We start from the raw sequence: 13,598 nt of genomic DNA, 5'->3' as shown, positions 1-13,598 counted from the left end.
GATGTCTTAAACTGTTTCGACAACAGGGCACTCATTTGTGTAAAGGTGACAGCTGAAGTCATAGTCTAGTTGGTATTCTTTCTCTTTTCCTATATCCACCACAGTCTTAATTTAAATTCTCCTTCATCTACAGCCTTTCAGTTCACCCAAGGAATTCCTTTCTATCTATATCCACTGAACTGTAGGGGACCTACCCAGCACATTTTGTTTTTATTTAGTATGGTCTGGTGGTTATTCCAGATGATTCCATATCTGCCAGGTCTTAGGTATCAGACCCATTTGGTTCCTACAGATAAATGAGCAGGGAGAGAGAGGCTCTTGTTCACCTTTATCAGAGTTGAAGAAATTCAACCACTTCCTGAACACGTATGTCCCAGTAGGTACCTCACAGTCAACATGTCTATCACACTGCCTCAAACTGCCAGAGATGTGCTTTGCAAATCAAATGATCATCCTGCTGCCTTTGGAGTAAGGCTCCTTAGTCCTGGAACATTCTCTTCTGTCCTGTGACTGTACTTGTGTCAGAGACTTGGTGTAGTCCCGGGAGATATGAGGCAGAGCACTGTCCCTGCTGCATTTTCCCATGGCATTAATATTTTCCAAAAGGACACAAGAATGAGAGAAAAAATAACCTTTATCTTTTATGCCTGACAGATAATCAGATTACTCTGGGGATTAGATAAAAATAAGTCATTTGTTCCTATAGGTAGTTACTATAATGACCATGATAATCTTTTGTAAGTGAATTTAAAAATTAAATCAGATAAATAAGATTCAGCTTAGGGAGGGAGTAAATATAGAAAGCATGATGTGAATTTGAAGACAAAAGTTGGCATTCTTTGGGTGAACAATGTTGTGGAGTGAGTTTGCGAGGGGCTGTGTCCCTCTGGAACCCACCCTGCCGTGGGTGTGAAGTCAGTGTTTCTGACAGGCCACAGGGCCTGATGCTTCCAGGCATTGAGGGCAGTGATAGACTGTGCTTCATTCCATTATTTTACTTTCTTTAATATCTTTACAAAATCCACCCAGTGACTCTCCCCCCTCCCCCCAACATCTGGTTTTATTCACAGGCCAAGTTCTCATAGAGATTTCAAGTACCCACAAGAAACTCAATGAGAGTCTTGATGAAAATGTATGTAAACTTTTGATACTTATAAAATATATTTATTTTACATTAAAAATTTGTTTTGCTTAAAGATTCAAAGCTGATGTGAATTTTTCATTTTCTTTTGTTAAAAGTTCAAAAAATTCCATAAAGAGATTATACATGAGCTGGAGAAGAAGACAGAACTTGATGTAAAATACATGAATGTGAGTACACGGTTTTGCTCCACCTCCGTGGGTGGAGGTAGGTGTGGGGCACAGGGGCCTGGCTTTCCCAGGAGGCTACGCTTGCCTGGTCTCTAAGCCCTAGGAGAACTTTCTCTCACTGTGTATCCAGCAGCAGCAAATACGGATAGAGATTAGTATTGAGTATATACACAGATGCATGAAATAGACAAGGTGCCTTCCAGGGCCCCATTTGCATTAACACCTGGGATCTTTATTAAAAAGCATAGAGGACAATATTGCAAGGAATCCTGCTTCTAGAAAGCATTGTCTTCAAAGTACACATACATGGGGATGGCATCTGCATCTGTATTAGTGCAGCTGTTGCTTTCACAAACCAGCACTTGAGGACGTGAGACGTGCTTGGTGTTCTCCCAGTCATCACAGACTGCTCCTGCATGGTGTCCCTTGCCTGTCACCCGGTATTGATGATTCCAGCAGTTTTCTCCGTCTGCCTGACCCTCCACACACAGGGCTCTTTCCACCTCCCTTACCTGCTGTAGAGTAGCTACTTTCTTTGCCACCCAAAGACCCTTTCTCACCAAGGCCCCATGTGGCAGTAAGCAGTGTAGGTTACCCTGAAATTGCCCTGCTGCCCCTGTGTGCACTCTGGAGGGACCTCCAAAAGCTGCTGAGGTAGATGTAATGGCAAGCATTTTCCATACGTTATCTGATGTTTATCCCTATAGAAACTCTTATGTAGATACTCTTCTTATCCTCACTGTACAGGTTAAAGGGAGAACATGGGTTTTAGAGAAATTAAATAATTGCTGAGATCACACAGGAAATGAAGGATGATGCCAGAATTCTGACCTAGTTCTATTAGGCTCCCCAAACACTTCGCTACACAGCACCCAAAATAATTGGTTGTGATTGCAATTGTTAATTTTGTTTCTTAAAACTGTAAGTCATAAAACAGTCAGGAACATTAAATTGTTTTTTTATTCCCCAAAGTACTTACCACTCAGTGTCCTAAAACATTGGAGAGAACAAGAAAGAAGAGACATTGTTATCCTACAGGAGCTGCCCTTGTGGTCAGTGGCCCCTTCTGTGAACGGGGAACTTGAGGACAAAGTCACACGTTGAAGTGGAAGGGAGGGAACGGGTGTGCAGGGCCACGTCCAGTGGAAATATTGGCAGCAGTAACTGCCCAACAGTTTGTATGGTGCTACACTAAAACAAGCACAACATTTCACTTACAGGCAACTCTTAAAAGATACCAAACAGAACACAGGAATAAATTAGATTCTTTGGAGAAATCTCAAGCAGAGTTGAAGAAGATCAGAAGGAAAAGTCAAGGAGGACGAAATGCGCTCAAATATGAACACAAAGAAATTGAGGTGAACTTTTCAGCACTTCTTTATTTTGTTGTTGATGATTTGTGCAGTTTACAGGGAAGCTTGCTTACCTCACTCAGCCTATACTTTCATCTGCTTACTGCTCTGCTGCTGTTGAAGCTTACGAGCATTTTTGAGTTGGTATGAGCTTAAGGCCACAGAGTTTTCCAGAGTCGAGGATAATTAGTAGCCTCCTAAGAACATGGGCATTTTTTCCCGATTCAGGGGAGGGTGGTTAGCATTACTATCCCCATTTTACAGATGAAGAAAATGAGGCTTAGGCTAAGTCACATGGTTGATACTTAGAACTGTGGTTTGAATTCGAAGTTTCTGGTTCTAAAGCTGTTGATTTTCCAACAGAACACAATCCTGTCCCTGAAACATAAAGTAATATTTTGTGCAAATTGCCCAGCACAGAGTGGAAGGCCTTTGGCAGCGTTCTTCTGCACATGAGTCAGGGATCTTAATGAGAATGATAATACCTGCTCAGATCAGGCTACCACTTTGTTATTTTATCTAATGTTTATCTGCATTTAGTATTTATTCCATTATCAAAATAAACCAAGTGTAAAGATGGTGGAAGATAAACGTCTGGCTGTGCAGCTCTGATTCCTCATGTCATACTTGTATAATTATTATTTATTTTCCTAGTATGTAGAAACCGTTACTTCTCGCCAGAGCGACATCCAGAAATTTATTGCAGATGGGTGCAAAGAAGCTCTGCTTGAAGAGAAAAGGCGCTTCTGCTTTCTGGTTGACAAACACTGTAGCTTTGCAAATCACTTACATTATTATCATTTACAGGTGGGTTCAGATGGCAAGTTGTGTTGCATTATTAATAATTTCATATTCAAATGCCCTAGAAATTACTTACCTTCCATATGTGCCTCAGTGTAAAGTGATGGGCCTATTTTGCCAATGAGAAGACTCCAAAGAAAGAGTTTTGGCCAACTTGAATATGTAAACTTTCAGAAACGTGGATGAAATGGTCAAATGTTGCTTATAATATTTAAGTAATATATCCATATTTAAAATATTTCATAAAATGCCTAATAATTGAGAAACAGCACTTTTTCTTTTCTCACCTATGAGTCTGCTTTTCTCAGACTCTCTCTGATGCATCCTCAGCATCAGTGTCCTCACCAGAGCCGTGGGATGGGCCCCAGTGGGCCCCAAGTCCAGCCCACCTGGGTGGTTTGAGATATTCACCTTGGGAGTCCATGTACAGAAGTGTCCCTGGAAGTTCTGTCCCAGCATCGAGACAGTTGTTGTGGTTACTTTTTTATCCTCCTCAAGGTGTTTCCTCATGATCTCATCAACTGAATGACTGGCTTTACGGCCCTGCTTCCAGCACACATAGTTTTGAGGTTATGTCCCCAGAAAGCATTACAAAATATGTGTCATTTCCCTTTCCCTTTTTTTTAAATTATAAATTTTATTGGGCCTGTGTAAGCATCCAAAACTAGCATTGAGTGAAGTCAAATATTCATTGTTATTTGTAATGTAATTTACAACATTACATTATTGTTGTATGTATTGTTGTATGTATGTTGTATATATTGTTGTATGTATTGTTGTATGTATGTAGAGTGCTCCATGGTAGAAGCTTTGTAAGCACTTGCATATAAGGCAACGTCCTCTTTTTCGGGGGAAACAACTTGGCCCTATCTGTATGCATCAGGCAAATGTTACATATTTTATAAAGTGTTTGCAACTACCAAATCTAAATTCCTAAGATCTAACATTGTTACAAGAAAGAATTGCAGTATTAGATGATCACTTTTGTCAACAGTGCATCTGTACTAGTTTTGGCAGAGTCATTTTCCATGGTGAGGGTGCCCTGCTGGGCCAGGGTCAATAGGCCAAGTGACCGTGAAGCTCTTCCTACAGCAAAGCCTTGCCACTGAAGGGATACTCACTGTGACACAAGGCAACCTGGCCTGTTTCCAGAGAGCTCTAGTTGGTGGCAGACTCTTTCTTACTGTTAACTTTGGATCCCAGCTATGCTTTGTAGCATAAACTAAGTCTACTTCTTTTCTCTATTGGAAGTCACATCACCTTTCTGAAAACTGCTCTTGTGCCTTCCCTTTTCCTGGCTTCGGTGTCCCAGTCCTTTCAGGGGCTCCTTGGATAAAGCAGGCCCAAGCAGTTGGTGTGTGAGGGTTACAGTCTGAGGGCGTAGAAGGGTTGGGGTGAGGGCTTTGCCCTCTCTCAGGAGTAAGAGGAAGAAAGCACTGATTGGCATTTCTGAGGCCACTGGGGAAACAATAGGGCTTAATAAGATTGCTCAAGCCTCCCTTTTGGTGTTTGAGCTTGTTCTTCATCATTTACAATTCTTGTAGTAGTCTTAAACTCTGCATTCATGCTGTGGGAATGGAGAAGCTCCTGTAGAAAAGGAGCCTAATCTTACTCAGCCAGTAACCCAGGGCAGATGCTCAGAGATGGTTAAATGTTCACTGGATTTAACACAATGTCTCAGACTTGTGGTAGTAAGTCAGTAAAACATTACCACTGATAGTTGATGTAACTTTTCTCAGCTCTTTGAGCAATACATGTTTGTGTTTAGTTGTGTTTCTTTTGGATTTATAGTCTGCAGAATTACTCAATTCCAAACTGCCTAGGTGGCAGGAGACCTGTGGGGATGCTACCAAAGTACCTGAGAAAATCATGAATATGATAGAAGAAATTAAGACCCCAGTCTCTACCCCAGTGTCCGGAACGCCTCAGCCTTCACCAATGATCGAGAGAAGCAACATGGTAGGAACTGGTTTTCTCCCCAAGATTTCACATTTACTAATACGATTTGGGCCAAATTTGCACAGAGGACCAAGGCTTTTGTTAGTGGGAATCACAGGTCTTCCTTTATTCTAGGGCCTGCCTTTTCTCACTTGTATCCCCTTGCCTTCAGATTTGACACTGGCTGTGCAGTGGTTAGCAGTGTGTAGTGCTGTGGATACCACTGTTATCTTTGTTTTGGAAATGTTATTGTTACTGTTTTTAATTGTAATGATTGAAAATTTGTATGTTTATTCGTAGTGAAGGAAGTGTAGGTGTCTTAGAGAATAATTAGCAAAACTCTGGTGCCATTCATCACAACATAATCTGGTACTGGGAAAAAAAATATGGCCACCCCAGTATTCAAGGTAATGCAGTCAAGCATTGTAGTTTGCTGTTCTTTGAACCCGGGTTTTAGTACTTTGTGCAGACATGTGGAGATTTGTTTCCAGTGGGTAGTTTGGATACATGAGTCCATCCTAACCTCTGAAATGATAGCAGAGATGCTAAAGACCAGTCAGCAACCTACAGAATAGATCCATAACTGCATGGGGAATAAGAGAAGGTGCTGTCAGTGGGCCAGCAACCCTGAAGGAGTCTAAAAGAAAGGCAAGATCAGTGTGTGGAGAATCAAAAGAGAAGGAAACCTTCGCTCTGAGCATGTGCAGGGCAAGACTGCAGCAGAGGGCGGAGCAGTAAGCTCAGAGTCAATGGTTTGCAAGAAGCGGTGGAGAACCCGGGACATTACATTCCTGTATGATTCGCATCCTCTAAGTTGGTCGGTTTCTTCCCCACTGTCTCACTTGCGCTGAATGTCCCACTTGGCGCTGAATGACCCAATTGCGCTGAATGAACAGTAGGCAACAGGGACTTTGGTCTACTGGCCAAAGCACCTCACTGCAGAGGTCATGCATGCTCCTGGAAGTATCTTCCCTGTCCTCTACCCCCCTGTAGGTAGCCTGTGATAAGGAGAACAGGCAAAATCCATACTACCATAAAGAGTGAAAAGAATAGAGAATGCCGTAAGATACCAAGATGGACAGATAACCAGGAATCACTGAGCAAGTAAGGAAAAACAATGCCATAAAAAGATACACCAAAAGAAAAAAAACCAGAATGGCCAATACCGGAGGCAACAGAGGAAATAGCGGAGGAGAAATCTTAAGAAAGAGATGAAAAGATATTACATCCCCAGGGAAAAATCAACTAGAGATTTTGGAAAGTAAAAATTGGATTATTATTTATAATTGAAATGTCTGGGATTTGCTTCAGCATAAGCCAGGCATGGGGGAAGATGGGTGTGGTGTACATGAAACAATAGTGGCCATGAATTTGTAACTGTTGAAGCTGGGTGTTGGGTACATAAAGATTTATTGTGCTCTTCTTCCTACTTTTGTACTTGCTTGAAATTCTTCTAAAATAGGTTTTTAAATTTCTCCCTCCCCTTCCTCCCTCCACAAAAAAACAAACAAACAAGAAAACCCCACACCAGTAGACGGGCTTGTTAGCAGAATGGAACTGCTTAGAAAATTAAGCCAAAGAGCTCTCCCAAAATGCCAAACAAAAACAGAGGATGTAAGCTTAATGTTAGACAGGTTGGAGATACCCAGTTGCCTTCTTAGAATCACCAGATGTCTAATGGGGATCTCAAATTCAGCTTGTCCAAAACCACACGATAGATTTTCTCACTCTAAACATGCTTCTCCAGTCTTTTCCATCCAGGAAATGGCAGCTCCATCCTTTCAGTAGCTCAGGCACAAATGTGGACTCCGCCCTCCCTCTCTCTCCCCCTCCCCCTCCCCAGTCACAGCCAACCCACAGGCATGCCCTGTTGTTTCCACCTTCCAGGTATATTCAAGGCCAGCCACTTCTCCCCCTCTGCTGCCCTGACTATGGTCCCTGCAGAAGTTACTGCAGTAGACCCTGCCTGCTCTTTAACACTGAGTGAGTGAGCCTGGACAAGAGGAAAAAACCAAACCTCAATAGATCGTGGTCAAGTTGCAGAAAGAGGCAAAGAGAAAATTCTAAAAATTTCTGGGAGGGGGGAAAATAAGTTACTCACAAAGAAAAGAGAACACTAATGGTACCAGATTTCTTGTTACCAAAACAAGATGTTAGAAATTAAAGGAGCAATGCACTCAAAATTCTTTGGAAAAATTATTTTAAGTATAGAATTCTGTAGCCAAGAAGACAAATCCTATAGACCTAGAGAAGACCCTAAAATCCATAGAGACAGAAAGTAGATTAGTGGTTGCCAGGGGATGTGGGAAATGGGGAGTAATTGCCTTAAAAAAGACAAAATGAAGAAAAGAATGTGATAATCTTGAAATAATTCAGAATAAGGCATTACCACCCAACTAAGAGAATTTGGGGAAGAAAGTGGAATTTAAAACATGTTCCATCAGCCCTGGAAATCTCTGTAAGTCCATTGCTGTGTTACACTAATATTAAACTAATAAGGAATTTTTCACAGGTTGGGAAAGATTATGACACCCTTTCTAAATATTCACCAAAGGTGCCCCCAGCTCCTTCAGCCAGAGCGTATACCAGTCCTTTGATTGATATGTTTAATAACCCAACAGCAGTTGCACAGAATTCAGAAAGGATAAAGAATTCAACAGGTAAGATATTTATTTTGATTTCTTTTTAAATACCTTTTTTTAAAATTTTTTTTTTAACGTTTATTCATTTTTGAGAGACAGAGCATGAGCGGGGAAGGGGCAGAGAGAGAGGGAGACACAGGATCTGAAGCAGGCTCTAGGCTCTGAGCTGTCTGCACAGAGCCTGACATGGGGCTCGAACTCACAAACTGTGAGATCATAACCTGAGCTGAAGTCGGATGCTCAACTGACTGAGCCACCCAGGTGCCCCTTTTTAAATACCTTTTTAAATTTTTTTTAATATTTTGGATAAATGTTACCATGAAGTAGAATTCAGCATTGCCTTATTGGAACTTACACTTCAAAATAAATAAAGGTATGAGTTTATTATAAAACCATAAGACATTTTATAAGTGACACTTTAACACATACTAATTCCATGTACTGATTCATGTTTATATAGAGTAATTGTGCTATTGAAAGGTGTTACATTTTAGGGGCACCTGGGTGGCTCAGTCGGTTGGGCATCTGACTCATGTTCGGCTCATGTCTTGATCTCGCGGTTTGTGGGTTTGAGCCCCACACTAGGCTCTGTGCTGACAGCTCAGAGCCTGGAGCCTGCTTCGGATTCTGTGTCTCCCTCTCTTACCCTGTCCCTCCCCCGCTTGTGCTCTGCCTCTCTCTATCTCTCTCAAAAATTAACATTAAAAAAAAATTTTTTTTTAAAAGAAAGGTGTTACATTTTAAAATATAATGTACAAAGAGCCTCCACACTGAGTGCCATATTAGGTGGCAATTGTAATAAAATTTATTTTTTCAATAAACAAACTATTAAAGTTCCCATGACAAAATTATGGTTATTAATCTTACCAATAGGCTTGGTTTGAATTATAATCAGCATTTTACATCATCTCTAACAGAGAACTTCATGCCTTCTGAACACTTAAGTTCTCGCTGCTTAAATTTCTGTTGATGCTGTTTTAATAAATCAGGACCAGTTACTGTTTGCAGACATTTCAGGCAGCTTTGGTTAGGCTCTGCTCTGTGCAGAGTTTTTGACACCAGAGACCCCTCTTTCTGTGATAGGTGTCTCACAGGCTCACTCATGAAAGTCATGGCCTTCAAGCCATGTGCTAGAGAGAGCCACAGACTGCAGCCTTTGCAGCCCTGGGTGAGACAGGAGAGGAGATTTTCAGAATGGCTCTTTTGTTTCTTTGGAGTGGTAAGTATCAGCCCGCACTCCAAGGGAGACAGAAATGTACAGGTCACATAGCGCTTCACGTATCAAAGTCCGGGCTGTGGGGTCAGGCTACCCACATCTGGTGCCCAGCTAGGCCACGTGCTAGCTGTGATCCCACTGAGTCACTGTGGATGATAACTAGTCCTTCCCTCAGAATCTGCGAAGCATCCAAAGTGTGGACGGCACTGATTAGGGTTCAGTTAGTGAGCACGGCGAGAATAGCTGCATTTCCAGTCTCCTCTTGTTCCTTGGAGCCCAGAGCGTGGGCAGTGGGGTTTGAGTAGATCCCGCCTTGCCTTGGGATTCATGTTGGGAGAGGAGGGTGAGGAAGGCATCAGACCCTCTGGTGATGCATCAGCTGGCCTCTGATTACCTCAGAGCACGGGTGAGGCTTGGCCTCTGTGTGTCCTCTCTGCATGGGGAAGAGCATTTAGCCTCAAGGGTCGTCCTCGGTGGGGGGCCTCAGGCCGCTGTTCCCCGCCCAGCCGTCCGTTGGTCTAGGCAAAGACTAAGGCTCGGAGATACGGCGCGTGGAGCTGAAGTGGAAGGATCGCTGGCAGACAGGAGTGGGTGTCTTTCTGGGGTTTGCTGGTGTGAACTTGCCGTGTTATCGCTCTTTGAAAAGCAATCGCTGCCGTGCTCAGTTTTAACAGATTCTTCAGATGATCCCAGTTTACAGCGATCGGTTTCTGTCGCAACCGGACTGAACATGATGAAGAAGCAGAAGGTGAAAACCATCTTCCCACACACCGCAGGCGCGAACCAGAGCTTGCTCAGCTTCGCCCAGGGAGATGTCCTCACGCTGCTCGTCCCCGAGGAGAAAGACGGCTGGCTTTATGGGGAGCACGACACCACTAAAGCGTAAGTCTTGGGGTAGATGCTGCCCGCGCAGGAGTCAGGACCGCCCGCTGCTTCAGGGAACTGCTGTATCTCCGTTGAGCAGCAGAGTCCTTGTGGTCACTGTAGTATTTTTACCAAAGTTAAGTTCCTAGTTTAGTTCATCGGAGTTATACTCTGTTCCGGGCCATTTTCTATATGTCTGTGCATCTGCAGATGAGTTTGATTCTTGAATAGATCATATGAAGTCGCCTCAGAAAGTACTTTAAATACTCTTTGTCTTCCTTTTTTTTAATGTGACTTTGGATTTCTCAAGGATAATATGCACATTAGATAGATTTTGTTAAGATTTAGCCCACAAATAGTTTAAAGGCTAGTGTCCTCATTTCAACAAGTAGGTGCACCGGCTTTACTGTAAGGTGGTTAAGTTGGTTTCTGTGTAGATTACTTACCTATTAAATAAATGTGGAAAAAAAAACCAAAAAGAGAATCCAAATAAAATAAATGCTGTGTATAAAATACACATCATGTGACATGGTGAAAAGGAATTGGTCTGCTCTGGAGCTGCCCCAAGTCCCCCCGTGGTGTGTTTATTGTCCACTTGTCTGCTGCTGACCCCATGATCAGGTTTTTTTCTCACACTCACCTGTAGGAGGGGTTGGTTCCCGGCATCTTACACGAAGTTGCTGGAAGAAGATGCAAAGGAGGCCATGAGTGTGCCCACACCAAGGTAGGACCTGACTGTGGCTCCCATTTCCCAGTGACCACAAACTCACCTTTGACCGCATGTTCTCGGCCATATCAGAATTCCGTCTGCATATGGAGCCAGCCCCACAGGGAAACCCCCGATGGTGTAGGAGAGTACAAAAGGGGGATCGTTACCCGCAGCTGTTTCCCTTGTGGCTTCTGCTGTGAGGGCACGCCCCCAGACTCTGCTCCTCACCCCGTCAGCCCTCTGGAACCACCCACCACACCCCCCCCTCCCCAACTGGTTACTAAATCCAAGGCGACCGTCATGGTCATTGCCGCTTAGGAAGCGCCAACATGCCTTACACTGACTAGCTCATTTAATTCTCAGAACAGCCTTATGAGGTAGGTCGCCGCTTTAAAATTGAGGAAACCGAGGCACAGAAAGGTGGAGCCAAGGCTAAAACCCAGGAAGGTCTTTCCCACACCTGGCTGTGAAACTTGCGTGTGTGTTGCACAGTTGTAGTCGGCTGCCCCGTGGGGTCCTCAGAAGTGACCCCTCCAGACTACCCTCATCTTTACCCTAAACTGCCACATCCTCAGTGGTTCCCGCCTCAGGGAAGCCCTGCATCCCATCTAGCTGTCCGGGCGCACCTTTGAGCACCACAGCTGATGCCCCCAAGTCCTGGTCAGTGTCGTCTCTGTATCCTCATCCCTGGCCATGTAGCTCAACAGCCACTGGGCCAAGGAATGAAACTAGGTATCGTGTTTACGATGTCAAAATGCTGAGGTTCTTTTTGTTTTGTTTTAATCTGAAGTGCTCAACACTTTTTAGTGTTCATTTTCTTATTGATCTCCTTAAATTAATCAAGAGCCAGCCCTGAATTAAGCTAGTTTTCTTTTGAGTGCACATTTATAAACCAGTGAAAACATGACAGTCCTTTTTACATAGAGGTCTATTATGTGTCCTCTCCTCCCCACACCCTGTGTGGTTGTTAATCTGTTGCAGTTCTGGCCATAGGATGTTCAGGATGTTCGGGGTTCAGATGGTGGGATCTTATGTAATGCACCTTCTCTGCCTGTTGGTTGTTAGCCCAGCGCCAGTGAGAAGCATCAGCACCGTGAACTTATCCGAGAAGAGCAGCGTGGTCATCCCCCCGCCAGATTACTTGCAATGTCTGTCCCTGGAAGCGGCTGCAGATAAGAGAGCAGACATTTCCAAAAGTATTTCTACCTTTAAAGCACCGGTGTCCAAACCAGAAAGCACCTCTCCTGTGAGTGGAACTGCAGCGTGACCTGCTGTGACCCAGCTCCTGAATGGCGGTGGGGGGTGTGGGCTGTCGTTCCCAAAGGGATGAAGGTTGTGACCATGGGGCGGGCTGGGGGCAGGCCATGTGTCCGTCTCTTCTGGGTTCCCTTCTCTGTCACACAGCCACTCAGCTTCCTAAACTCGGTCCCTCTTCTGTTTGTATTTTATCTGTAAATGCAGTTTGTCAGATGGTATCAGGTTTTACTCTCTCCTCGCCTTTGGTCCTGGCTCCAGTCTGCCAGTCACTTCACCTTTTTCTGCATTTCCTTCAAGTTTCATACTATTCCCTGAAGGGAGACTTCAGGTTAAGAATGGTAACTATATCTCAGTGCCTTCAGAAGGTGTTTAGTGTGCACCATGTGCTGGGGAAACACCGCTTCATGTACGTTCTCTGGAATCCTAAACAACCCTATAAGAAAGACCAGAGGGGCCGTGGGTGCCCAGAGCCCCCTCATTCCTTGGGCAGCTGTGTCTGCCGAGCCCCGGTCCCTGGTGCGGGCTCTCGAGGTACAGAGATGAGCGACACCAATTCCTGGCTCTGCTGGAACCTACATTCTACTGAGAGGAAGTGGGCGGTGATGGAGGCCATGCAGACAATCAAAGCAAGGTGAAGGGATAGAGGGGAAGGGGTGACAGCTCAGATGGATGTCCCAGGTTTGCATGCAGGCGCTTACGAGGGATCCCGAGGGTGCGCCCCTGTGAGAGAGGGCGCAGCATCAGGCAGGGGAGAAGCAGGACTGCTTCCGAGGGCGCGAGGGCTTTAGCCAGGGCGATTTCCAGAAGAGCCTGGAAGACCAAGGGCAGCACCCCCCTGCAGCCCAGTACCAGTCTCTCGGTCCTGAGTGGGATCTGGGCAGCACGCGACCGTATCCGCACCCCCGAGGAGGCAACGTCGAAGCTGAGACCTGAATGGCAAGGAGCCCATCATGCAGGGTTCAAGGGGAGAGATTCCCAGACACAGGAGCAGAGGAGGGCACGTACTTGGTACGCTCAGAGAACGAGGCCATGATTCCAGGATGGCAGAGAATCGAGAAAGGGGTGCGTGTTGTCAGTTTTGTCTCAGGACAGACTATATCACAAAGGAGGGGCAGGATAGAGAAAAGGACAGTGGCCTGGAAGGCCAGAAGAGCACACCTGGCAGATTCAGTGGCGGGCCAGGAGAAGGGACACACAGGGAGTGCCCAACTGAGGACATCCACTCTGTCGGCCAGGGAAGTGAGATCATTAGCCGATGGGGGCAGAGCGAGCAAGTCTCAAGAAAGAGAATCTGTGACACAGGCATTTTGAGGAGTGAGAAGGTGCCTGCGCTCCAGAAAGGTAGTCGCAGTATGCCGATGCCTGTTTACAATTTGGGGTCATGATCTCAGACGAAGCCAAGAGGTACGGTCGTTTGTCCAGCAACATGCCGCTGCGCAGCTCAGGCAAGAAGTAATTAAGTGTTGGAGGGTTTCCAGGTGGTGGGGCTGGAGGAGGAGCAGAGAGTT

At 44.8% G+C, this 13,598-nt stretch overlaps 1 protein-coding gene across 2 annotated transcripts in view; it reads left to right on the top strand.

Moving 5' to 3' along the window:
- Positions 1 to 13,598, top strand: part of BAIAP2L1 (BAR/IMD domain containing adaptor protein 2 like 1) — a 92,915-nt gene that overhangs the window by 67,013 nt on the left and 12,304 nt on the right. The window contains exons 4-12 of one of the 2 annotated variants that reach the window (XM_078440406.2): positions 1,071 to 1,132; positions 1,240 to 1,311; positions 2,532 to 2,669; positions 3,318 to 3,470; positions 5,256 to 5,423; positions 7,957 to 8,062; positions 9,926 to 10,142; positions 10,771 to 10,848; positions 11,899 to 12,079. In XM_078440406.2, coding sequence (XP_078296532.1) covers positions 1,071 to 1,132; positions 1,240 to 1,311; positions 2,532 to 2,669; positions 3,318 to 3,470; positions 5,256 to 5,423; positions 7,957 to 8,062; positions 9,926 to 10,142; positions 10,771 to 10,848; positions 11,899 to 12,079 — 1,175 coding nt within the window. Of the gene's footprint in view, positions 1 to 1,070; positions 1,133 to 1,239; positions 1,312 to 2,531; positions 2,670 to 3,317; positions 3,471 to 5,255; positions 5,424 to 7,914; positions 8,063 to 9,925; positions 10,143 to 10,770; positions 10,849 to 11,898; positions 12,080 to 13,598 lie in introns of both variants that reach the window. The other variant, XM_078440405.2, reaches the window with a different exon arrangement.

This window comes from Panthera onca, chromosome E3 (genome assembly GCF_046562875.1).
Source record: "Panthera onca isolate mPanOnc1 chromosome E3, mPanOnc1 haplotype 2, whole genome shotgun sequence".
Classification (NCBI taxonomy): Eukaryota; Metazoa; Chordata; class Mammalia; order Carnivora; family Felidae; genus Panthera; species Panthera onca.
Note: the sequence above shows the minus strand (reverse complement) of the source record. Positions and strands in the feature narration are given on the sequence as shown.